At 36.1% G+C, this 25769-nt stretch overlaps 2 protein-coding genes across 2 annotated transcripts; both read left to right on the top strand.

The window, feature by feature from the left end:
* Window positions 1-911: 911 nt before the first annotated feature.
* LOC142400766 (complement factor H-like) lies at window positions 912-11352 on the top strand. The gene is made up of 16 exons (XM_075485968.1): window positions 912-1029; window positions 1142-1336; window positions 1561-1666; window positions 1801-1877; window positions 2050-2232; window positions 2770-2952; window positions 3080-3271; window positions 3405-3581; window positions 5494-5661; window positions 6320-6484; window positions 6824-7009; window positions 7101-7286; window positions 7643-7813; window positions 8057-8098; window positions 9345-9524; window positions 10636-11352. The coding sequence occupies exons 1-16, from the start codon at window positions 966-968 to the stop codon at window positions 10824-10826; spliced, it is 2466 nt and encodes an 821-aa protein (XP_075342083.1). The 5' UTR covers window positions 912-965; the 3' UTR covers window positions 10827-11352.
* A 3378-nt stretch (window positions 11353-14730) lies between these two features.
* On the top strand, window positions 14731-24508 carry LOC142400767 (complement factor H-related protein 2-like). Its single transcript, XM_075485969.1, has 7 exons — window positions 14731-14797; window positions 15270-15449; window positions 16136-16315; window positions 18178-18375; window positions 18663-18851; window positions 22918-23097; window positions 24318-24508. The coding sequence occupies exons 1-7, from the start codon at window positions 14731-14733 to the stop codon at window positions 24506-24508; spliced, it is 1185 nt and encodes a 394-aa protein (XP_075342084.1).
* Window positions 24509-25769: the final 1261 nt, after the last annotated feature.

Here is a 25769-nt window from a genome sequence, read left to right as displayed (position 1 = left end):
CATATAGCTAATTTTGTAATTATCTAGAAGGTATAAATCCAGCTTTATATCAGAGAAATGTGAAATAGAGGAAAACAAATAAGGTGTTCACATACTTCTGTCTCATAAGGGGGTTGTTTGCATATACTAACAGATTGTTATTACAAATACATGCCAGATGTATTTGCAATGTGAGTTGAATTCATAAAACATATGTGGAAGTGTAACTCCTGCTCAAAAGAATTGTGCAAATTGCATGAAGTATTGAGAAATGAGGGCAAATCCTGCTTTACTTAACAGTGACATCTTGTTTAAATGGTTTCCAAACTGAGGTCAGACTATGAATTATTTGTTTACTTTTTTATTATTTTATTATTTTTGCAGACTATCATGATCATACTTTCTAAACTACGTTTTGAGTTCTTTCTCTTTTCCTACCGTAAATGTGAATAGCCTGAGCTGACTTTCTGTAATGCAATAACCTTTATTTGCTCAATTGATTCCCAGCTAATTATTACCAGAAAGATAAAAGACAACACAAACAAACCTTTACAGGAAATGTTTTTTTTTTATTTTTTTGCTTTTTTTTTACTGAATGATAAACTTAGTAACCACACAGTGACATAAAACTACATTTTAAAAATCCCAATAATCTGTGTGATTAACTTATTTTTCATAATCCTTTTTCTCGATTCATTGAGCTTTGAAACTTGCACTGGAATACAAGTGTTATTTATCTGTTCACCAATATTAAAAGGACATTCTATTGCTTCCAATGTTTTGTCGAGGGTCTAGTGTTTCATATATGGTACAATGTGGTCACGTCCTCTTTTCTATCTTTGAGCCTACCATTGGAGGCTGCACATACTTGTGTAATCATTGAGCAACTTTTTTTTTCTGTGAAATCCAAAGCTCCTTCCATATATAATAGTGTGTCAGTGTCTTGTGTTCTGTTCTGTTTGGTGGTACAGGGTAATGAAGGTAAAATGCACTTGATATTTAAAAGCTTTGTTCTCTTTCTGTGGATGCAAACACTGACCTTAGTGAAAGGTAAGCCCCAGAAATCTTATGATATTGTAATTTGTTTTAGCGTCTAAGTTATTTTATGATATAAACAAACAAAGTTGGATAAATTCATTTTTTGTTTGATGCTATCCTCCAGCTCGTGATTGTACACGTGAAGAGTTTTTAAAAAGCCAGCACTATGATTCAAATTTTGACACAACTGCTTTGGAAGAAACGTACGTGGGTGGAAGTCAAGTGAGAGTGTATTGCAATGTTGGCTTCAGTGGCTTTTTCAGGATGATCTGTTCTGAGAATGGATGGTCACCTACTCGGGGCAGCTCAACATGCCAACGTAAGTTACGGCCTTTTTAGCTTTAAGATACCACTTTTGGAGCATATACATATTTATAGCACTGTATGTAACCCCATTTTAGATGTAATTTATCAAATACACTGTTTTCTATCCATATCATGACACATTAAACAGAGTGCATGCCACTATTATTAAATGGTAGAAACATTATATTATTTACAACAATATCTTGACCTAAATTCTTGTCATCTCTATATTTTCAGCAAAACCATGCGGTCATCCTGGCGATGCGCAGTTTGCAGATTTTCTACTCGAGGGGGGAGACGATTTTGTCTTTGGGTCGCGTGTCGTGTACACCTGCCGTGATGGGTGGGATAATTTTTCTTTTTCCTTATACATCTTATCAGATATACACGTTGTGTACATTTGCTGTTAATCTGGATTATCCTTTTTTAAGCCATTTCCTTTAATAATTATTTTGTATGATTATTTATTCATTTCAGTTACGAAATGGTCAGTAGGACAAACCACCGATATTGCACGGCAAAGGGCTGGGATGGTGTTGTTCCAGTTTGTGAAGGTATGCATTGCATTCAAGGATCTCACTCATTCAGTTTTTGTCAAAGAGAGCGAAATGCAACCCTGTATTCATTTTATAGTCATCCAAAAACATTACACCTTCTTGTTCAAAGCTAAATACATTTGAATGTATTTTGGTAATCCAGTTCATTTTTCAATGTTTGTCTTAACAGTAAAAAAATGTCCGGTCCTTCGTGTGGAAGATAATGTGAATGTGGTAGGGGATCCAGACGACGCAACCTATGGCAATATACTTAGATTTAACTGCAAGTCCAACGATGAAATCTTGACTGGGCCATCAGAAATTCATTGTGATGAAACAGGGAAGTGGAGTGGTGAAGTTCCAACATGCAAAGGTAAAGTTGAATGAAAAAACTACAACAAAAAGCTTCATAGAGGCTGTCTTTTACACAAGCTTTTACTCAGCAACTGACAAGTAAAACCCACACACCCCCAAACACTCAATAGCCACCTTAGGACACCATATTGAGATTGATATGTCTTTTAATTAGTGGTGGGAATAGATTAATTTTTTTAATCTAGATTAGTCTCACTGAAATCTTGAAATTAATCTAGATTAATCTAGATTAAAATGGCTCATTCAGGGGTCCGACAATCCGCGGGGTTTGCGGAAACAGACGTGTAAACTTTAGTTCCTATCCAAACAATAGTCGTTTAATCCTGAGACTGTTGCAACTGCCGTATCGAGTGCTTCAATACAATAGTGTACTAACCCCACGCATACCTTTCTCACTGCAATTAAGTTTTATTTCGGATTTATTTCGGATTCTATTTCGAATTTAGTCTCAGAATATACTATTCAGTGATCACCATTCATCTGCCTTTTTTTAAACAAATGTTGTGGTTGTATTCATGGTTTTGTGTCATAACAGAGATAAGTTGCGACGTTCCTGAGATTGAACATGGCCGTGTGCTTGGTGGTCCCCCAAAATACAAAGAACATCAAGTCCTAAGTTTTGTTTGTGATCCTGAGTATAAACCTGCTGATGAACGAAATCCACAATGCAGCAAAGTAGGATCAAGAGCAGTCTGGAGCCCAACACCTGCATGTAGACGTAAGTATAATCTGATTAATTTAATGCTTTTATTACATCAAGTTGTAAAAATCAAGTTCTGGATATTTTAGTCTGTCTTGGTACAATAAACTAACAAATAATATGTTTCGATTTCCAACAAATCCAGCAATTAAGTGTCAAGTAGATCTGTCACTTCCGGGAACAACATTCGATCCTCCAAACAGAAATCTTTTTGCACCGAAAGGAAAATTAAGAGTTATGTGTGGGCAGAAGTACTGGATTTTGAACACTCAAACAACCACAGCAGAGGTTACTTGCAAAGAGGATGGAGAATGGACTTCTGAACCAAAATGCAAAGGTATAAAACTACATGAGCTTTAGTCCCTGTGACAGACTAATTGTTGTTCTATTCTTTGTGGTGTTTTATGAACCCTGCATGATATTTATCAGACTTATCTTGATTACTATAAGTTTGTTTTTTCTTATTTTAGAGGTTATATGCAATGATCCAATAAACCAACATGTATATGGATGGTATGCCTCCTGGGAGAACAAGAAATTAGATGGCACTGTAGATTATAGGTGCAGATCAGGCTACGAGAAACCAATCGGCACCCGCGAGGCCAGATGCACCAGAGATGGGTGGACACCAAAACCCCTTTGTGAAGGTATTGAACATTCTACATTGTGTTTTATATATTAGTAGTTTACCATCCTGTTTAAATTTGGTCTCTTAATGATTTAAAAATCATCTCAACTGTTAGTTGCACATTTATGATGAAAATCTTTATTAAATGATGGACTCTTTGAGTAAAACAGACAAGAACACTTCAGTAAGTCTGGGGCTACAAAATCTGTTTCATGCTGTATATGGCTTCACTGGAACAATGTGACACAAAACCAGCCTTAAGATTTCTAACTCTTCTCCTTCTGAGGAGACAGACGCATCAGCAGTGCCTGAATTGTCTTAGATATTTCTTACATTAACTTTAATTAGCTTGCAGCCACATCAGACTGAAGAGAACAAATATAATGCTACTGTGTCACATTAATTAAATTCATTCACCAGTAAATGTTTCGAAATGGTTGTGCATTATCAGTATTAGCTTGAAGAATTGAATCATAACTGAGAATGATATTTAAAATAGGTCTACAATAGTAGTGGTCAAGAGAAAATGAGTAATTCTCAACCTTGTTGTCAATTGCAAGTTATAACGACTAAATGGTTGAGGGGAAAGGGTTCAAGTCTCATTGCTGATTGAACCTCCCTTTCACCAACGTTTCCTCTGAAACATTACTGGAAAATGTAGATGCAGCAGTATAACAAACATCCACATGATTTTTTGGGAAAAAATTGTCAAAAAATACAGGAATAAGCAACTGCAAAGGAGAATCTCATCCAATCAGTGAATAAAAGTTAAGAATATTTAGACACATAGCCATGGGAAAAAGATTAGACTTAGAAATTAAAATCCACTCGTGATAGCAGGTCAAATAGAAATAAAGCAAATATTAAAAAAATATAATAATTTGGGATTTTTTTCAAAAAATGATTGTAGGTATACTCAAGAAAAACAAGAAGAGTACATTAAAACAAATAGACCACAAGCATATCAATACCTTTTCATAAAGGTAAGACTGAAGCTCAGATTTAAAAGCTGAGAGGGTGTCAGGGTCCTGCGCCCAAACAGGTAGCTGGTTTCACTGGAAGGGGAGCCTGAAAACTGCAGGCTCTGCCTCCAAACGTAGTTCTAGTGATTCAGGGAGCAATAAATAGAACAGAGCGCTGAGAGCGAAGTGTTCTTGTGGGGTGAGAAAGAAGAATAATATCTTTTGTAGAAGTTGGAGCGTGTCCATTAGTGGCTCTGTATGTAATGAGAAGGATTTTAAATTATTTTCTAAACTTTATAGGGAACCGAGGCCAAGACTGGAGAGATGAGATCTCTCTTGGCAGTACCAGTCAGTACTCTGGTTGTAACATATAGTATGGTATGACATACCAAACTGCTTCATATAAGACATTGTTCTGCCAATGGGTAATGAGTTGTCTACTTTATTCAAGAATTTTAGAAATGAAAGAAATGTTGGATATTGGTTTGTGACTGGATACAACATCAGGATCCAGAGTAGGCTGTTTCCAAACAGTTCCGTCATTACAGCCACTTTAAAGGTCTGCGGTACATACACTATTAAGAGACAAACTGCTTTGATCAAGTACAGAAGAGTTGATCAGAGGTAGAACATCCTTAACCAAACTGGTATGGGATCCAACAGACTTTTTGGTGATTTAGAGACTCTGAATATAAATCTCTGAGAATAAATGACATCTGTGATCCATTTGTGGGGGAGTAAAGTCTGGGGAGGAGCACTCCAGAGTATTCAAAGGAGGGGGATGTAGGAAACGTTGTTACCAACAGCTCTTTAAATTTAGTCACCAAATGATCCAACACATCGAAGTTCTTGAAGTGATAATGTTATTTATGATTGATCTCTAAAGACACAAATCTAAATCCATCGACATGGAGGTAATGCAGGAATCTTCATGTATGACTTTGGTTTAATTCTTTTTTTTTTTCCCAGGGACACGGTGTAATAAACCAAATATTGAAAATGCAAAATTTGTCTCCACGGAGAAACAATCTTATGCAAACAATGAAAGAGTTAGATTTGGATGCTTGTATGGCAGTAAAGAAACAATTGAACTTCAATGTCAACGCGGTGAATGGACGGGGATGCGGATCTGTTCAGGTAAAAACATACAACGTTTACAAATATACTTTAAAGAGGATTTTTATTATCCTTATGCTGTTTTCAGTTGCAACATTTGAAAAAAATCATTTCTCCTACTCAGCTGTTCATTTATCTACAATTTTTGTATTTTGTGTAATCGTTTTAAAAATGTGTATATATGTGAATATTTTATGATATGTTCTGTAAATTACAGCCTTTCTTTTTAACAAAGACTGGCAGATGAAGCTTTAGCTTAATGCAAAATGATCTCTTTGTGATCTCTTTTAGTGATCTTTTAATGTTTTTTTGGCACTGATTACCCTGTAGCTTTTAGTTTTTGACTATTTCTCCCCTATTGTTTCCATTTCTAATTAATAGGCTGTTTTTTTTGTTATTACTTTGATAATTACATGGTAACTACCTAATTAATACATCAGATTATTACCCTATTATTACAATCCCATTACCTAGCTTTAATGTTAATTGAAACTAGATGAATTAGATCATTCATCAATTTAGCATTTTAGCATGTTTCTACTTTTTTTACCGGTAAAGATGAGAAAAGATGGCTTGACAAACCAACTGAGAATGCCATCTCTACGAACATGGCTGATTATGAGTTACAGCTATCTTTTGGCTGACGCTAACTAAATACAACTTTTTTTATTCTCAACAGGAAAAGGTTGTCCGAAACCAGAAATTGAAAACGGATTTGCAGTTGGCCAAATTGTCAGCGCAGTGTACTACTCCTGTAATGAAAATTATAAGCTTTATACCAAAGGCTGGTGGGATGAGGCCACATGTGATAATGGTGTGTGGTCTAAACTCCCAAAATGTATAGGTAATTATTTTTTGTCTTACTAGTTAGATTATTATAAAAAATAAGTATATCCACCAATATGGGTTGTAGTATGTGGAATTCAAATATTAAGGTGATGTGTACAATATTTTCAAATAAACAATAATGATGCAATTACATTTTAAAATTAGTAATAATTCTATCTCCTTGTACCAATAACTCTGTACAGTAGACAAGAAACAAGTAAACTTGTAATTTTCTTAAGCTCCTATTTCTCAGCTTCTTATATTTTTTCGTGGTTTTGCATAAGAATGTAGAAATTATCTTTATTTTCATTTATTTAATTATTCATGTATAATGGTTTTTAATCTTGTCCTCTAGAAAAAAATAAGTGTGGAGAGCCTCCTGTTTTTCCTAATGGTAAAGCAACTCCTGGACCTAATAATCAAGATCCCCAACGCTTAACCTTTGCTTGCAATGAAGGATACCGAACTACAACTGGCAGAATTAACTGTGTTGATGGAAATTGGGATTTAAGTGGCATTACACTCAAAACTATCTGTACTCGTAAGTTATCATTATTATTGATATTAATGTGATCATTTATATAAACAAAATACTTAGACATATATACTGTGCATGTTTTCGTGTCTTGCAGCTATTGAAGTTCCCTGTGGCAAACCGCCTAAAGTTGAGAATTCAGTTGTTAAGATGCCATATCAGAAGGAATTTTTGTCCGGTTCTACAATAACTTATGAGTGCCGTAATGGGTATAAGATGAAAGGAGAAAGCACACTTGCATGCCAAGCTGGGACATGGGAGGAGAAGACCATGAAATGTGTCCGTAAGTAAATAAAAAAGTCATTTACAAAGTTTCCGAGAAAACTTTAAGAATATAACTGTTTTGAGCTGTTACAGTTACAGTTAGTCGTTTTGTGTCAGAATAATAATGAATATTTAGTCGAACAGGTTATTGATATTTTCTATAGTTATGGCAGTTACTTCTCTTTGTTAAAGGTAAAGTTAGGTGGTAGATGACTTTGGACTGTGAATCCCAGCCTCTCTTTTCAGACACAGTATTTTGCTTTATGCATTCAACATAAACCATGATTCCCTCAAGACATAAGTTGAAAAACAAATGTGTGTGACATAAAACAATTTCAGTAGGGACTGACTTGAGTGTCTTTCATGTATTTTCAGCTTATTGCAACAAGCTTGAAGATAAGACACTTACAGTTGAATCAGCCTCAGTTAAAGAAGAATATTTTCATGATGATGTCATACGGTATCGTTGCAAAAACACTTGTGCAGCTCCTGGAGGGACTGCAACATGTGTCTATGGTAAATGGGAGAAATCAGTAGACTGTCCAGGTAAGGAAAGCTGTAAAAAGAGATAAATGAAGGATGAATTTAGTGTTCTTTTGTATTTTGTCTTATACTATACTCATGAAGTTTGTAGGTTAAAACATTTATTGCACTGCAAACTTTATGTGCCTCTCAATTCTAAAGCATCCCTATAACTTAACTAGTGCCATGAACAAATGTACGTCTTCATAATATTGAAAAACATGACACCAAGACATAATTTGAAAAACAAATTTCATGTATTTTCAGCTAAGTGTGTCCAGAGCGAAAGTGACAAGGAATCAGCTACAGGTAAAGAACAATATTTGAATGGTGAAGTCATTGAGAATCAGTGCATTGGAGCATGTGCAAATGCTGGTAGGACTGTGTGTGTCAATGGCCAGTGGGAGTGGGAGAAATCAGTATAATGTCCAGGTTATGAAAAGAGATAAATGAAGGATCGATCTTTTTTCTCCTTATATTATAGTCAGTAAGTTTGTAGGTTAAGACTGTTATTGGTTGCTGCAAACTTTATGTGCTTCTCAGTTCTACAGTGCAAAGATAATCACTTCCCTTTGTTCGCAAATTTAGAATGGATCATCTACAACAGTTTACACTGCAGATTAAACAAGTGCTTACACACATATCCATTAAGCTTGTCAACAGGATTCAGGAGGTAATGAAGTCAAATTTTACTAATGCTGATGCAGGGTCAAAAAAAGGAAACGTTGGCAGCCAACCCCTATATTTAGCCACAAGTCCTTTGGATACGTTCGCTGTTATGATAAGCTCAATGAACTTCAATCTGATTCAGTGTGAAAGAAATATTTCTGGAAGAGCTCATATAAATGGTTTTATTAAAGAAATACACTGTTGAAATCAAACTGGCCAAATGTTGTCATTCAACACCATGTACCTGTAGGAAGCAGCCTTCAGGACCCAAAAACAAGAGCCTGTAACTTGCTGACAGATTTCAGCCCTGGCCAGCGGGTGTGTCATAGGGTTTAAAACAATTGGGAGCTACTACTTTAGAACATAAAGGTTTGACACAGTCTCTGACCTTACTGCTTCTTTGTACTCTTAACTGCCCACAGTCTGAATCTCTGGACATTGCTGCTCACGCTTAGCTCTCACACAGGACCAGAGTCACCAAGTTTGAATGTTTTTTGCAAACAATATCTGAAAATGGTTGCTTATCTGTCCTTTCAAGTCTTGTTTTAAAATAGCTTGACCTGACACTGTCCTATTAATCAGTTAGCTTTTATAACAATCAAAAGTAAAATAAAAGAGAACAATGGCAAACCATTTCCATCAAATATATGGTAGCTTCCACTCAAAAGATGGCAAAATAATTTTTAAGCGCGAAAAACGTGGAAGATAAATCTTTTTTCAAACCTGCTTTGACCTGTTCTGAAGTTCTGAAAAGGTAAAAAAAAAGTCTAAATATTTTGTAAATCTGTAGAATGAAGCCCATGGTTTAATATTCAAGGTGAAAATGTAATTATTATTACTGAAATATCTTAACTGTGCTTTTTCTGTCAATACCCCATTCTTGTAGGTACTGCTGGTTGTTCAGGACCACCACCTCTTGACGGTGGAGACATCAAAGAATCTCTGAAACCACTGTACAGACATAATGAAAGAGTTGAATACCTGTGTATGTCTTTACACAAAATGGAGGGTGGGCCACATATAACCTGCGTGGATGGTCAATGGATTGGCCAGATAAAATGCCTGAGTAAGTTACAGTTAAATCTATTTATGTTAAACTGCAATGATTCTGTATTGGAGAGACACTTTTTGTTCCCAGCTCTGTAGGTCTGTTAAATATTTTTCAGCCTCTGGAGAAACTAGAAACAGGTTAAACTTTTCCTTCTTGCTTCTGAATATAGTTGAAATATTGTAATAGTGCTGCTCCATCAGGTCATAACTGGGTAAATTGTTAAAGTAAACGGTACACAATAACAGAAAATATCATATGACAGTCCTGTTTTCAATAATATACAAAGAGGCTTTGGATAAATCCCTCAGTAACATTCAACATGGCTCCATAAAAAATAGGCAGGTGCTAAGATGAAACCTGTCTTCCTTTGACAACATTTTGCTCATTGTGAAACCAAAAAAGAAGTTGAAATCCTACATCCACCAACAGTGTTTGATATATTTCAGTTTTAAAGTTTGGTGTTACTCACTGTCAGAAACTTTTGAAAAATGATCTGATGCAACACAGTGTTGAAGTTTCTGAAATGTGCTGGTGGCATTACATTTGATATGTTAAGTATTGTTTAATAGTTTGTACAGTTTAAGTGTGGTGGTGAGCACCGTTGCCTCACAGCAAGGGGGATCCTGGATTCAAAAAGCTGCATTCTGTGTCATTGATTTAAAAAATATATATTTATTAATTTTCTTTGTTCAGTGTAAAATGCTCTCAGGCTATTTTTGAGGGGCTCAATAGCAGATTTAACTCATGTTCTCAGTTTCCTTTGAACTGGATGATTTCATTGAGAGGATGAAGAACATGGAAAAAAAATATTAAAACATCTAAGGGAATTGTATCTAGATAAAGTTCTTCATGATAGTAATACCACAATGGGGTTAGTATATATAGTGTAGAATGTAATATTTGTGTGTTGAGCTTATTTACGTTCTTGGTGGATCTAAACAGGAATAAAACATTAGACATTAAGGCAATCATTACTTTACAGGTGCAGTATTTGCATTATCAGAAACAGAATATTAATATTTCTCTTTGGCAGGCAGTCACGTGCAAATTCAATTCTGAACTTTTATTCAACCCTTGTGGTGTTTTTTTTACTAACAAAAAACACTGTTTTTCTTTTATTTCGCAGAACCCTGCACTGTGGACAGTCATCACATGGAAGAAAATAATATTGAAATGGTACGTCATTACAGTAAACTATATTCAGAACATGCTGATCATATTACATTTCAATGTAAAGGAGGAACACGCCGTGTCGGCCCAGAGGCATTCCGTCAGAGGTGTGAAAATGGTGTGATGATTCTGCCTAAATGTCAGTAAGAATATTGGATAGCTCAATTTTATGACAGCTTGTAGCCATATAAATGAGTAAATAGTTGTGTGATAAAGTGCTGCTTGCTGTCATAAAAGCATGTATACTGAGTTCTTTGGCTCTATGTATTCATTAATAAAGTTTAATTTCACATTAAATGTCACTTGACAAAAAACATGAAAACTAATCCTTGTTGTTCTTCTTGAAGTTCAACATATTTCAACATATTTTCTATATAATTTGTGTCCCAAACACCCGCAGCTGGCAACTAATGGGTGATTCTGTGTTACAATATGTTTCTTTTTCTTTAGATAAATCATTGCTCTGATTTTAAATCAAAAACCTTTTGGAATGTTAGTCAAAAGTGTTTTAAAGTGTTTCTGATATGATTTTTGCAGAGAAAAATAAAATAAAAATGCTGACAAAATGTCTGAAATACCTATGTGTGAATATTTTTCATCTTCCAAGTTACTTATTGGAGTCATTGTACAGGAGAGCTCATACGTCTCAATAAATAGTCTTTATGTCATTAAAGTGTTGGCTTCAAGTCTCCAAATCTCACTTTTTCATGCCAAATATTGGATTACAATTGACTTCTCAACAATTTACAATTTCATTTTCACAAATGAATGGAATTAAGTAGTTGTTAATATACTTAATTTGACAAGTTAATCATAAATTGTTGTTTTTTCCTCAAAAAGACATATAAATATTTCAGATGAGATAAAAAAGAAAGTAAGAAAAATAATCAAACTGATTTTCCCAATATTACAAGAGGTTAACCCTGTTAAGATTATTTTAACTTCAAGATTAACCTAATTTCCAACATCTGGAATTCAGCTGCACAATTTTGAATACAGAATGTTAACCTCAGACAAAAGTATTTTACGTGTTTAAGAGCTGCTTTTAACAAAGGTGACTTAAAATTGAGGTATGACAGCCTTGGCCTTTATGCTCTCCACCTCGACTCTTCACAACTGTAAATGTTGTTTACAATCCCACCAGTCAGTCTGTGTTGAGACCTTCTGTGCTCCATGACATCATCAACAACAACAAACTAAAGCTGCAGATGTGTATGTTTCTTAAATTCAAAAACATGCGGTCCTGTTCTAAACACAAACAGTCATAGCTGAGCCTCATCCGGCGTTAACAACTTACTGTGAGGTAAACAGGGCTATTTTTGCATTTATGCCATGCCTCCAAAGTGGTTTAGTTCAAAGCAAACCTGCTGTATTTCACACCATGAGAGTGCATATCCAGGAGAAAGTCCATACATGTACGGACAGCAACTGCAAGAAAACAGCAGACCAAATATCCTGCACATTTCCCTGAACATTCCTAACAGAGATGTAGATGGTAATTAGGTATCAACAACAGTTTGAAGTTTTCCTCAGAAAACAAATTTGAACAAAGAACATGAAACTGTCTTTCATCCCTTTATTTGAACAATTGTGGTAGAAAGTAACAATTTAAATATTTTCTGTAAAAATGTTTGTTTATGTTCAAAGAGCCTAAATTTTCATGACATCAGTGGTGTTCATGTTATTTTTTCTTCTAAGGATATCAAATCAAATCAAATTTATTTGTATACAGAGGTGTGACCAGAATGGCATGTGTGGGTGGGCAGTTAACTCATCTGGGGGGGCAGAAAACAATACCTGAAAAAAATCGGTGGAAAACCACCACTACAATTTCAAGCATAATAATAATAATAAACAACATAATAATAATAATAATAGTAATAATTAAATTCGGTAATGAAAATATGGTTACACGAGCATAAATCATGACCATCAATTTTCATTTTTAATTTTAATTAACATGCTCCACATTCTCCATTGAGGGTTTAAATTCAAGTAGATACTTGGGGCAAGACATCCAGCCAACTCCAGCTTTTCATTACCTTCATTAAGTCTGCATTTCAGATCATTATATACAACAAAAACATCTGAAAATGTGAAAATTGCCTTTTTTTTTCAGCAGCAAGGGGTTAAGGTTATGGAGGGGGGGAAACTCGATAACAAAAAATAAACAAAGCTATAAACTTTGCAGATACATGCTTTTTTAAAAGCATGTATCTGCATATATCTGGAGGGGCTCGGAGTAGAACCGCTGCTCCTCCGCATCGAGAGGAGTCAGATGAGGTGGCTGGGGCATCTGGTTAGGATGCTTCCTGGACACCTCCCTGGTGAGGTGTTCCGGGCCCGTCCCACTGGGAGGAGGCCCCGGGGAAGACCCAGGACACGTTGGCGAGACTATGTCTCTCGGCTGGCCTGGGAACGCCTCGGGGTCCCCCCAGAAGAGCTGGAGGAAGTGGCCGGGGACAGGGACGTCTGGGTTTCTCTGCTCAAGCTGCTGCCCCCGCGGCCCGATCCCCAGACAAATGGAAGATGATGGATGGATGGATGGATGGATGGATGGATGGATGGATGGATGGATGGATGGATGGATGGATGGATGTTTTTTTTTAAATCACCACCTGCATTTATTCTATCAATACAAGACACAAACAGAGATAATAAATTGTGGCCTTTTTTCTGGCCAGTTTTCTTTGTATGGACAGGGCATTTCTCAGGGGGGCAGTACCCCCCCAGCCCCCCCGTAGCCACGCCCCTGCTTGTATAGCACATTTCATGTACAGAACAATTCAAAGTGCTTCACATGAAATAAAAGCATTGCAGCAGGGAGTGGAAGAAGCATTAGAAATACATAAAAGAATATAAAGAGAAACAATTAAAACAATAGTGTCATGCATGAATGAGGGCTGGCTTATGGTCAGTGGAGAAATGTGCTACTCTGAGTCAACTCTCTGTGTTGCTTTCCACTGACTTGAACGACTGTTTATGTGATTTGTATGTAACAGAATATGTTGAGGGCAGGTTTATATCAAACATGCCATTGAATCGTTCTGGAAGGACATCCACTTCATCCACTTGATGTTTGGTTGGTCACCGATCTTTCTGTGAAGTTTTTCATCTTTGTGAAGTCACTAGAATGAAGTCATTCTAAAGTTCTTCTGATGTTTCTCATTTCATGTGGAGCCATGTGGCAGACATGCAGATAGATAGAAGATAGATTAGATAAATGTTATCATGGTTGTGGCTTTTTGACTGAAGCAACATTTTTGTAAAAAAAATAAAAATGCTCTGAACTGCCATGATGTCTGAATCTCTACATTTCTGTTTTTTCCTTAATTTTGCTACTCGTCTGGCTTATTTTGTCATTTAGTTCTGCCGTAGATATGATTAGTTGCCTTTCTGAATATTCCAAATTACAACATGTTCCTTATTACCATTAGTCACCTGCACCCACTCATCCAAGCACCCCAGTTTATGTTACTCACTGCATGATGTAGCTCATCTTGAAAAACAGAGCAGGGATACATTGATCGCTGTTACTCACAGCAAATGTTAAGCAAACAAGAGCAAAGTACATTTGGAAGGGTTTAGTGTTTTTCTTTTTAAACTTGGTTTCAGTGGGTTTGATTCAGTATAAACTATGTAATATGTGTTGTTAAGGACAATATACTTACCCCAATATCCTGGGGGTATATTAAATGAAAAATAAATAAGGGAGATTTATTAGTTTGAATAATAAACAGTCCCATAAAGTTATTGATGCATATAGTTAACTTTAGCAAAATTCAAAGTGTTTCGATGGCCTGTTTGTGAGCAAAGTCCCTGGCAGTTCTCATGAACTACAAAGCAAAGGGTTTCATTTGAACACGATTCATACAGTTTATAAAAGTAGATAAGTTATATTTGAATGTAAAATTACAAAGGTCGCATGTGTGTGTGCCAATGTGACGTATCCTAAAGGAAAGTCCATGTTTTCACCCTCCATGTCTCCCATGAGTTCTTAAATAGGACACAAATGTGACTCCTCTTCTCAGAGAAGAACATTCAAGACAGCATGAAACTTTGGTTAATCCTTCTGTTTCTCCAACTTTGGGAGTATCTGGAAGTTTCTTCACAGAATGGTAGGATGAACTCCTGTTTCTTTCATTTCTTAAGTGTTGTGATTTAGGTTATCATACATTTTATACAAAAAGCAAACTCCCGTGTGCATAGCATGATAGTTGTTTATGAAATGTTTTAAATGTATCTATTTTTGGAATACATCAATGTAATTTAAAGTAATCAGTGAAGATCAGCTGCTTCATATAATCTCTAACAAATTAACGTCTTTTTACATCACATCTGTTTCTTTTTCTTTTTAATTTTTTCTTTTTAGTTTTAACAAAATTTTGCTCCTGTTGATATTTTTGGATTAATGCCTATCATTAGTACGGCCTTACAAACACAAACAGTGGCTTTGCCAATGCCAGTCAGATGGACTTCATATGTTGAAAAGAGGAAATATTTTTATGTACTCTTAATATTTATACTAGGACCGTAAGTGTTGCATTGTTTGAATCATTTTTTCTATGTTAACATGAGTCTGTCTCTCAGCTTGTTCCAAAGCCCCAGCTGTTCCCCACGCCCATGTGTCAGAAGAAACCAAAAAAGCTGAGTACCACCAAGGGAATGTGATCAATTTTGAATGTGATTCTGGTTACACATCAGATCAGTCATCACAGTTTGTCTGTACAAGTCGGGGCTGGCATGTGGTCCGGCAAGGAACTTGCTTTTGTAAGTTTAATGGCTTCATGTTGCCTTCTCCTCTGACTGAATGACAGTTGTAGTTTATGTTTGAGTTTTCCAAAACTGCAGGTCCGATGAAACGTAAGTATGACTGCCTGAAGAAAACATATTTCCACAATCCCTGATGATATAGGCTTGATGTCAGATAAAGGACCATGACAGAAGTCAATACATTACATTAACAGTAAATGCACAGGCGTACATTAAAGTTTTGGACACAAAGGAGGTTTGGTGTTCCCAAAACAGGTGTTCACAGTGCACGAGCTGGTTTATAGATGGTAACATATGGATCATGTGTGCATGTATATAATGTAAAATTGATTAAACCTACAGGTGGCTGACTGTCATAAACTGTGGTCTTATATATGATAAAAACAATGACAAAGATACTTTTCAGCAGCTTTTTTTTCAGAAAATGTTCTTGTAGTGCATGCATATATTGATAATAATGAGCTTCATTATCAAACACATGATGAGGACAGATTGACAATCATCAAGCAACAAGATCCAACATCAAAGCTTCTTTGTAACCATTTAAAATTGTAATTAATGTGTCATTTTATAGTTAGTGCCTTTGGGCTGAAACTATACTTTGGTGAACAATGGTAGCACCTTCCCATTCTTACATCACTATGCATGTCTGATTAGAGTTTGTGACGCTCCCTCTTTTTCAGCATGTTCAAAGCTCCCAGATGTTCCTCATGCCCAGGTGTCCGAACAAAGCCAAAAAGCTGAGTATCAAGTAGGAGACGTGATACACTTCAGTTGTGAACCTGCTTACACATCGGATGTGATCATCAACTACATTTGTGTTAATGAGGGTTGGCTGCCAGTCCACCAGGGATCATGCTACAGTGAGTTTAGTGACTTTTTGTAACCACCAACTTAATGACTATAGATGCCCCTTTCACGTATTATATCTTGTACAGTTGAAGGATTGTCATATTTAATTGAAAACGTAGGCATTAACATAGACCCTACAGTAATAATTAGAGACTGAACAATTACATTTTTCATTTTGGTACTCTTATTCCCAAAGCAAATTTAGATGTATGAAAATATTCCAAATAAAAAAAGATATTGTAATACCAAAGATTGTTTAAAGGGATACAAGGTAGTTTAGCGGCAGTATAGCGATCTCTATTGGTCAAACTGAAATTCTACACTGTCGTAAAAATGCCCACCTGTACACACCCACTAACTAACCATCGTGGCGAATGCTACCGTTGTGTTATTTAGTCAGTGCAGTTAGGTCATCTGATTCACAAGTGTAGACTGCCCACGTAAGATACTATAATCAGAGATTTTCTGAAGAGAGAACTCAAGATAATACGCTATAATACTGTTGCTGGAGGAAGTGGCCGGGGACAGCTCGTCTGGGTTTCTCTGCTCAGGCTGCTGTCCCCGCGACCCGATCCCTGGACAAGTGGCAGATAATGGATGTATGGATGTATGGATGGACTGTTGCTGATCTTGAATGGGATTCTTCCCTCATCATGGTGTATTCGTGGAGTGATTCCTTTGTATTAGCAGACACTTACAAAAGCTACATCTTAGACAGATGTGCGCAGGCACTACCAACACACGCCGCAATAAACGCAGACTAGCTCTACACTATTCCGATTACAATCACAAATTAATCAATTTTCATTTGTAGATAACAATTCTTGTTCGGATCAAAACGCTATTCTTATTATAATCAGGTCAGTCCGTATATTTCTGAAGCTAGGCTACGTCTCGAACTCAGGAGGAATTAGAGCACCATCATCACCTGTCTCTTTACGATCTAAAACGCAGATCACTATGGTAGATGAACAAGATCACGCTTGGAGAAATTTCACAAAGATGGGAAGTGCCAACATCGAACGTTTCATATTCAGTCTGTGAAAGGTAGAATAGGAAACGCTTGGTGTTGGCTCTTCAACGCAAGCAAACACATAGCTACAACTACAGCTTGCATACAGTACCTAGCTAAGTGCCGTAAACCCAAACGACTCTTCTCGCGCATCACGACACTTCAGAAGCGGGTCGCTCCTGCCGAAGTTACATATGGGATTTTCAGCATACAGACCCCTGTTGGGAGCGAGACAGGCTTCATTCGCTTACTATTGACTTGTTTAACCTTTGTTAAACTCCTGAAGGCTATAATTTTAGGTGAAAATGCTACCTAGTGCCCCTTTAATTAAGAGATTACAGAGTCTGAAGATTAGTGAAACTGTTTGACAACATATGTCAACGTACAGTTATTGCATTCAAAGCTGCCGTCGGCAGGTTTTCAAAATTGCGAGTCTAAAGTCAGAAAATTCGAACTGACTCATGCTCAGCAGCGTGTGCATAAGCTGTGATTGACAGGTAGGATTCCTCCACCCTAACTTGATTGGTTAAAAACAGCCGGGAGCGCTCGGTTTTTGCAAGCATGATTACAGGCTTCAGAGGAAGCTACAGATTTGGTTATTTTTCCTAAACAGCCTATTTAATATTCTACTTCCACAATCCCATGACAGTTCAAGCTAATATGACTAAAAAAAAGTTGCCGGCCACAGCTTTAATGTATAAATGTGTCATGCACGCCTGCAGGACTAATTTTAAAGAAAGATTTGCAGACATCCTAAAAGGAATTTTGCTACATTTGCTGATAAAATTGGTGGTTTTTTTCATTTCAATATGTTGCCCAGTGAAACATTTTGCCTTTCATGACCCAAATAATTATTTTCAGTTCCAGCGTCTGGCTGTGACCGCCCTCCTGCAGTGGGCGGGCTCATAATAGAAGGTTTTCCAGACAATAACAGCCCCATACCTCCTAATCACGTCCTCATATTCAGCTGTGATGATCCAGGAAAACATCTGGATGGCAGTTCAGTGGGGATATGTGGTAAAGATGGACAGTGGAGTAATCCGGTCCCTTCTTGCAGGGGTAAAGAGCAACTTGTTACTCTGAATGTTAGAATAATAGCAATGTCACTGACGCTATTACCAGTGTTTTTAAGTCATTTTCTTCAAAATATTTTTGCCTGTTCTTTCTCAAGCTAATATTTAGTTTTGTCTGTATTTAGTTTGATGCTCAGCAGCCTCGCTGGAGAGGGATCACTTAGAATGGGAAAACATTTAAATACAGTTAAATCACAGGATGAATCCTCCAAACAGTTAGCGAAGCAACAAAATGCAAATATCATATCGTTAATCTAAACTCCTTTTTTTCAGAGAACACTTGTGAAATTGGTGTTATACACCCTCATCTGTTCGTAGCTGGATTACCACCTACGGGTCAATCAATCAAAGCTGGACACACATTACGCTTTCAATGCAGTGGCAACTTTCCCCTGAAAGGCTCAGAGGAAATTCAGTGCTTACAAAGTGGACAGTGGAATTCCCCCTTCCCAACCTGCACTGGTATGTTTACTTACAATAGATGGTGATTCCTTTCAAACTGATTCAGCCTGGGATAAAATGACATGAACTACATTCACAGAAAATCCCAAGAACTGCAAAACTGATACTAAAATGACCACATTGAGTGTGTTTTCATTCAGTTTAGCTAAGCAAGAATGTTGAAATGAAGAGACGCCATAATAGCATCACAACAAACGTATGTCTCCACAGAGCAAGCAGCAATAATATACCGCTATTTGGCAGCTATTATACAAGTTGGGCTCATTTAGGTCCACACTTGGCTATGAGACTGCATACAACATGCCCTCTGGCTCACACACACACACACACACACACACACAAAGGACAAAAGACATTCACCCGATTACGTCACATGGACTAAGTCACACACAAGTTTCAAGCATAAGCACTGTTTCAAAGGGAGATGTAAGGAGTCATGTAATATTTAACTGCTACAACCACTAGTCTCATTCACCTTAATCAGACTTTCAAATAAACTAGCTGCTACAATTATATCCCGTGGAGTTGTGTGCAGGAGTACAGAGGTGTATGTGTATATGTCCTTCAGAATAACAATTCCCAAAGTGGGGGACACCAAAGATCAAAGAGGATGTGCAAGGCCTTCACTGCACATTATCAAAAGTCTGTGCTTTTGGATGAAGCGCATCAAAAGCTGCTTTTACTCAAAGAGAAACACTGGTGTTTGCACATCTGATTGCACTGTGTGGAAAAAAAAGAGTTCTTAAAAGACTATTGATGACATTTTTCATTAAAACCAAATGCAATAAGTTTTGGCTAGTCTGAAAATGCATTGTTACACCTTTTAATGAATGGGTTTTGGAAAACATCTGTCTTTCTTGATAAGAATATGAGTAAATGATCCATGATACTTTCACAATTTTCTGATTGTTAATGTTTATTGATATTTTCTATTCAATGAAAATCACTTTCTACCTGCCCAACAGTTCAAATTAGAGTGTATTCCTACACAAACTATACTATCTTAACCTAGAAATGAATCATAAACTAGTTTGCTATCATTAACTGGTATTGAAAATTTCACAAGAGTTTTATTAACATTGCAGAACATAAAAAGAAGAATCTGAAGCGAGCCTTTATATAGACATCAGTTTTGTAGAACACAGTCAATAAAATGCAGAAAAGAAAAGAAATGTAAGCCAACCTAACTGTTGTCATTCATTTTTTACTGCAGTTACACTGAATTTTTTCCACTTAATGTTTCATGCAGCGTATAATTATACTCTCAGAATATACTATTCAGTGATCACCATTCATCTGCCTTTTTTTAAACAAATGTTGTGGTTGTATTCATGGTTTTGTGTCATAACAGAGATAAATTGCGACGTTCCTGTGATTGAACATGGCCGTGTGCTTGGTGGTCCCCCAAAATACAAAGAACATCAAGTCCTAAGTTTTGTTTGTGATCCTGAGTATAAACCTGCTGATGAAAGAAATCCACAATGCAGCAAAGTAGGATCAAGAGCAGTCTGGAGCCCAACACCTGCATGTAGACAGAAGTATAATCTGACCAATTTAATGCTTTTATTACATCAAGTTGTAAAAATCAAGTTCTGGATATTATAGTCTGTCTTTGTACAATAAACTAACAAATAATATTTTTTGATTTCCAGAAAATCCATCAATTAAGTGTCAAGTAGATCTGTCACTTCCGGGAACAACATTCGACCCTCCAAACAAAAGTCTTTTTGCACCGGAAGGAAAATTAAGAGTTATGTGTGGGCAGAAGTACTGGATTTTGAACACTCAAACAACCACAGCAGAGGTTACTTGCAAAGAGGATGGAGAATGGACTTCTGAACCAAAATGCAAAGGTATAAAACTACATGAGCTTTAGTCCCTGTGACAGACTAATTGTTGTTCTATTCTTTGTGGTGTTTTATGAACCCTGCATGATATTTATCAGACTTATCTTGATTACTATAAGTTTGTTTTTTCTTATTTTAGAGGTTATGTGCAATGATCCAATAAACCAACATGTATATGGATGGTATGCCTCCTGGGAGAACAAGAAATTAGATGGCACCGTAGATTATAGGTGCAGATCAGGCTACGAGAAACCAATCGGCACCCGCGAGGCCAGATGCACCAGAGATGGGTGGACACCAAAACCCCTTTGTGAAGGTATTGAACATTCTACATTGTGTTTTATATATTAGTAGTTTACCATCCTGTTTAAATTCGGTAACCCAATTTTTTTTAAATGATGGACTCTTTGCCTGAATTGTCTTAGATATTTCTTACATTAACTTTAATTAGCCTGCAGCCACTTCAGACTGAAGAGAACAAATATAATGCTACTGTGTCACATTAATTAAATTCATTCACCAGTAAATGTTTCAAAATGGTTGTGTATAATCAGCATTAGTTTCAATAATTGAATGGTTCAAGTCTCATCACTGATTGAATCTCCCTTGAACCCTGATACAGAACTGGAAAATGTAGATGCAGCAGCATAATAAACATCCACATGAGATCTGAAAAATTTAAGAAGAAACTGAAAAATTTCTCAAAAAAACTGGAATAAGCAACTGCAATGGAGAATTTCATCCAATCAGTCAATAAAAGTTAAAAATATACTAATCAAATGTATCACACTTGATTTCAGTGTATGCTCTGCCTTTAATTGAATTGAACTGAGTGACACATTTTAATCTCTTAAGGGGTAAGATATTGTCATAATATGAATAAATAGATCACTCATAAAAAGGACATTGTATATTGCATTCAGTTCAACTCAACTTTATTTACATAGCACCTTTTAAAAACAGGTAAAACACGAAGTGCAGTATGGAGCAAAAGCTAAATTTAGACTAATAGCCAAGGGGAAAAGATTAGAATAAGAAATTAAGACCACTCGTGATAGCAGGTAAAGTAGAAATAAAGCAATAATTTAAAAAAAAAGTAATAATTTGGGAATTTAAAAAAAAATAAATTGTAGGTATACACAAGAAATTCAAAGGAGGGGGATGTAGGAAACGTTGTTACCAACAGCTCTTTAAGTTTAGTCACCAAATGATCCGACACATCGAAGTTCTTGAAGTGATAATGTTATTTATGATTGATCTCTAAAGACACAAATCTAAATCCATCGACATGGAGGTAATGCAGGAATCTTCATGTATGACTTTGGTTTAATTCTTTTTTTTTTTTCCCAGGGACAAAGTGTAATAAACCAAATATTGAAAATGCAAAATTTGCCTCCACGGAGAAACCATCTTATGCAAACAATGAAAGAGTTACATTCAGATGCTCGTTTGGCAGTCAAGAAACAATTGAACTTCAATGTCAACGCGGTGAATGGACGGGGATGCGGATCTGTTCAGGTAAAAACATACAACGTTTACAAATATACTTTAAAAAGGATTTTTATTATCATTATGCTGTTTTCAGTTGCAACATTTGAAAAAAAATTATTTTGCCTACTCACGCTGTTCATTTATCTACAATTTTTGTATTTTGTGTAATCTTTTTAAAAATGTGGATATATGTGAATATTTTCTGCTTTCAGCTTTGTATTCCTGTTAAGATACACATTTATGCATGGATGTAGGAAACGTTGTTACCAACAGCTCTTTAAATTTAGTCACCAAATGATCAGAGACATCGAAGTTCTTGAAGTGATAATTTAATGTAAATCACTTTCCACGAGCTAAACATATAAAACTAGAACCTTTTTCTTTGTAACTACCCAGTCTTAACATTAAGATCAGATTACCAAATATGAAACAAAAAAATAAGAGTTGTGTGTAGGGAGAAGTACTGGATTTAGAAAACTCAAACAAACACATTAGAGGTTATTTGCCAAGATTATGGAGAATGAACTTCTGAACCAAAATGTAAGGGTATAAAACTACCCTGGGACAGACTAATTGTTGTTCTATACTTTGTGGTGGTTAGTGAACGATGCATGATAATTAGATAGATATAGACTGAATCCCATGATTTAATATTCAAGGTGAAAATGTAATTATTATTACTGAAATATCTTAACTGTGCTTTTTCTGTCAATACCCCATTCTTGTAGGTACTGCTGGTTGTTCAGGACCACCACCTCTTGACGGTGGAGACATCAAAGAATCTCTGAAACCACTGTACAGACATAATGAAAGAGTTGAATACCTGTGTATGTCTTTCCACAAAATGGAGGGTGGGCCACATATAACCTGCGTGGATGGTCAATGGATTGGCCAGATAAAATGCCTGAGTAAGTTACAGTTAAATCTATATATGTTAAACTGCAATGATTCTGTATTGGAGAGACACTTTTTGTTGCCATATACACTGGAGTGGTGGGCAGCCAATCACAGCGCCCGGGGAGCATGGGGGTACGGTGCATTGCTCGAGGGCACCTCTGCCGTGACAAAGAGGTGGACTGCCACCCCTTCAGCTGTCAGTTCACCAATCTTTTTGAGTGGCGATAGTGGGAATCGAACCACTAACCTTCCGGTTATTGGACGACCCATTCTAACCACTGAACGTATTGTACAATCTTTGCATTGTTTATGAGAATTCTGCTAAAACCTAAATGGTTTTGTTTATGTTTGTTTGTAAGTATGTTTCTGGAAACCTAGGCAACTATTCCTGCATAGATAACTCACATATCTGCTGAAGCACCATTAGTTGAGTGATACAAAGAGGCTTTGGATAAATCCCTCGGTAACATTCAACATGGCTCCATAAAAAGGTGCTAAGATGAAACCTGTCATCATTTGACAACATTTTGCTCATTATGAAACCAAACAAGTTGAAATCCTATATCCACCAACAATGTTTACAATATTTCAGTTTTCTTAAAGTTTAAAGAGAGTTTTGAAAAAAGATTTGATATAAACTGTCGAATGTTTCTTAAATGTGTTGGTTGGCTTACATTTATTACTTTGTGTCTGTGCAGTTTAAGATAAATATATTTTGGTCAGTATATAAATTTTAAAAAATTATCCAAAAAAATTGCATTGTGTTTTGTTGATGATGTTTTACTAATATTTGAATTAATTTTATTCTTTAAACGTTTTCTCAGGCTCCTTTTGAGGGGCTCAGAAGCAGCATTAAGAGATTTTCTCATTCAGAAAAAACATGAAATTCATGAAAAACATGTGGAGCAAGAAAAAATATCAAAATATATAAGGGAAATGTATCTAGATAAAGTTCTTCATGATAGTAATACCACAATGGGGTTAGTATATATAGTGTAGAATGTAATATTTGTGTGTTGAGCTTATTTACGTTCTTGGTGGATCTAAACAGGAATAAAACATTAAACATTAAGGCAATCATTAGTTTACAGGTGCAGTATTTGCATTATCAGAAACAGAATATTAATATTTCTCTTTGGTAGGTCACGTGCAAATTCAATTCTGAACTTTTATTCAACCCTTGTGGTGTTTTTTTTACTAACAAAAACACTGTTTCTCTTTTATTTTGCAGAACCCTGCACTGTGGACAGTCATCACATGGAAGCAAATAATATTCAAATGATACGTCATTACAGTAAACTATATTCAGAACATGGTGATCATATTGCATTTGAATGTAAAAGAGGAACATACCGTGTCGGCCCAGAGTCACTGCGTCAGAGGTGTGAAAATGGTGTGATGATTCTGCCCAAATGTCAGTAAGAATCTTGGTGAACTAAATTTTATGACAGCTTGTAGCCATATACATGATTAACCAGAGTAAGTAGTTGTGTGATAAAGTGCTGCTTGCAGTCATAAAAGCATGTATACTGAGTTCTTTGGCTCTACGTGTTTCATGAATAAAGTTTAATTTCATACTAAATGTCACTTGACAAAAAACATAAAGATTAATCCTTGTGCAACTTCTTGAAATCCCCCCCACCACCACCCTGTTATTTTCTTGTATGTCATGTCATCTACATTGAATGAAACAAAGTGCAAACTGCATTTTTATCAATTATGAGAGTTTAGCATGCAGTGATAAAAGTCCTTTGGCTCATGAATAAAGTTTAATTTCATAATAAATGTCACTTTACATTAAAAAGAAATCTTAAACTTTTGTCTGTATTCCTTATTACAATACATGTTTGTTTGTTTCTTTAGTTAAATAATTGGTCTGTTTTCAAATAAAAAAAACTTTTAGAATGTTCATCAAAAGTGTTTTGACGGTGAAAATTGCAGAGAAAAATATGATAAAAATGCTTTAAAGTCTAAAGTATTTATTTGTGAATATTTTTAAGGGTTACTTACATCTCACTATACAGTCTGTGTGTCATTGAACTGTTGGCTTCAAGTCTCCAAATCTCACTTTTTCATGCCAAATATTGGATTATGACTGGCTTCCTAACAATTTACAATTTCATTTTCACGTATTAATGTTAGACCATTAACTTAAACAAATCATTCTATGTGAGATGGATACTTTAAAGCAGTGATACTCACTATCTTTTTCACAAGAGCCACATTGACAGAGCAAAATCAAAGGAAGAGCCACTTTTACGACAACATACTAAAGTCCCCTTTTGCAAATATTCATTTCTACATATAAAACATCCCACAAAAACAGAAACAACACAGCCAATACATTTTCAATTAAGACCACATCTACCTTAATACTGGGATGAGCGGAAGCTGGCATGCATGTCCTTGACTTTCTTCATGTTGTATTTGTAGTTTGTTGTTGCAATCATAGTGAGACATTCAGGATGAGCATGGCTTTTGTGCTGCTTTTTGCCCTTTTTTAATTAAAAAACGATCCATTGTGCGGTGCCTGCATCTCATGCTGGCTAAAGGAGCTAGCGTGCACTGCGGCCAAGTGTGACGGTGGTTTAAGCGGGCTGCGTTGCCAGGTTTAACAGAGCCCCCTTTAGGAAACACCATTAAGCCTTAATTAATTCTTAATAAAAATACTTAATACTGTGCA

Source organism: Odontesthes bonariensis, chromosome 15 (assembly GCF_027942865.1).
Source record: "Odontesthes bonariensis isolate fOdoBon6 chromosome 15, fOdoBon6.hap1, whole genome shotgun sequence".
NCBI lineage: Eukaryota > Metazoa > Chordata > Actinopteri > Atheriniformes > Atherinopsidae > Odontesthes > Odontesthes bonariensis.
The sequence above is the reverse complement of the archived record's forward strand: the minus strand, read 5'-3'. Positions and strand labels throughout refer to the sequence as shown.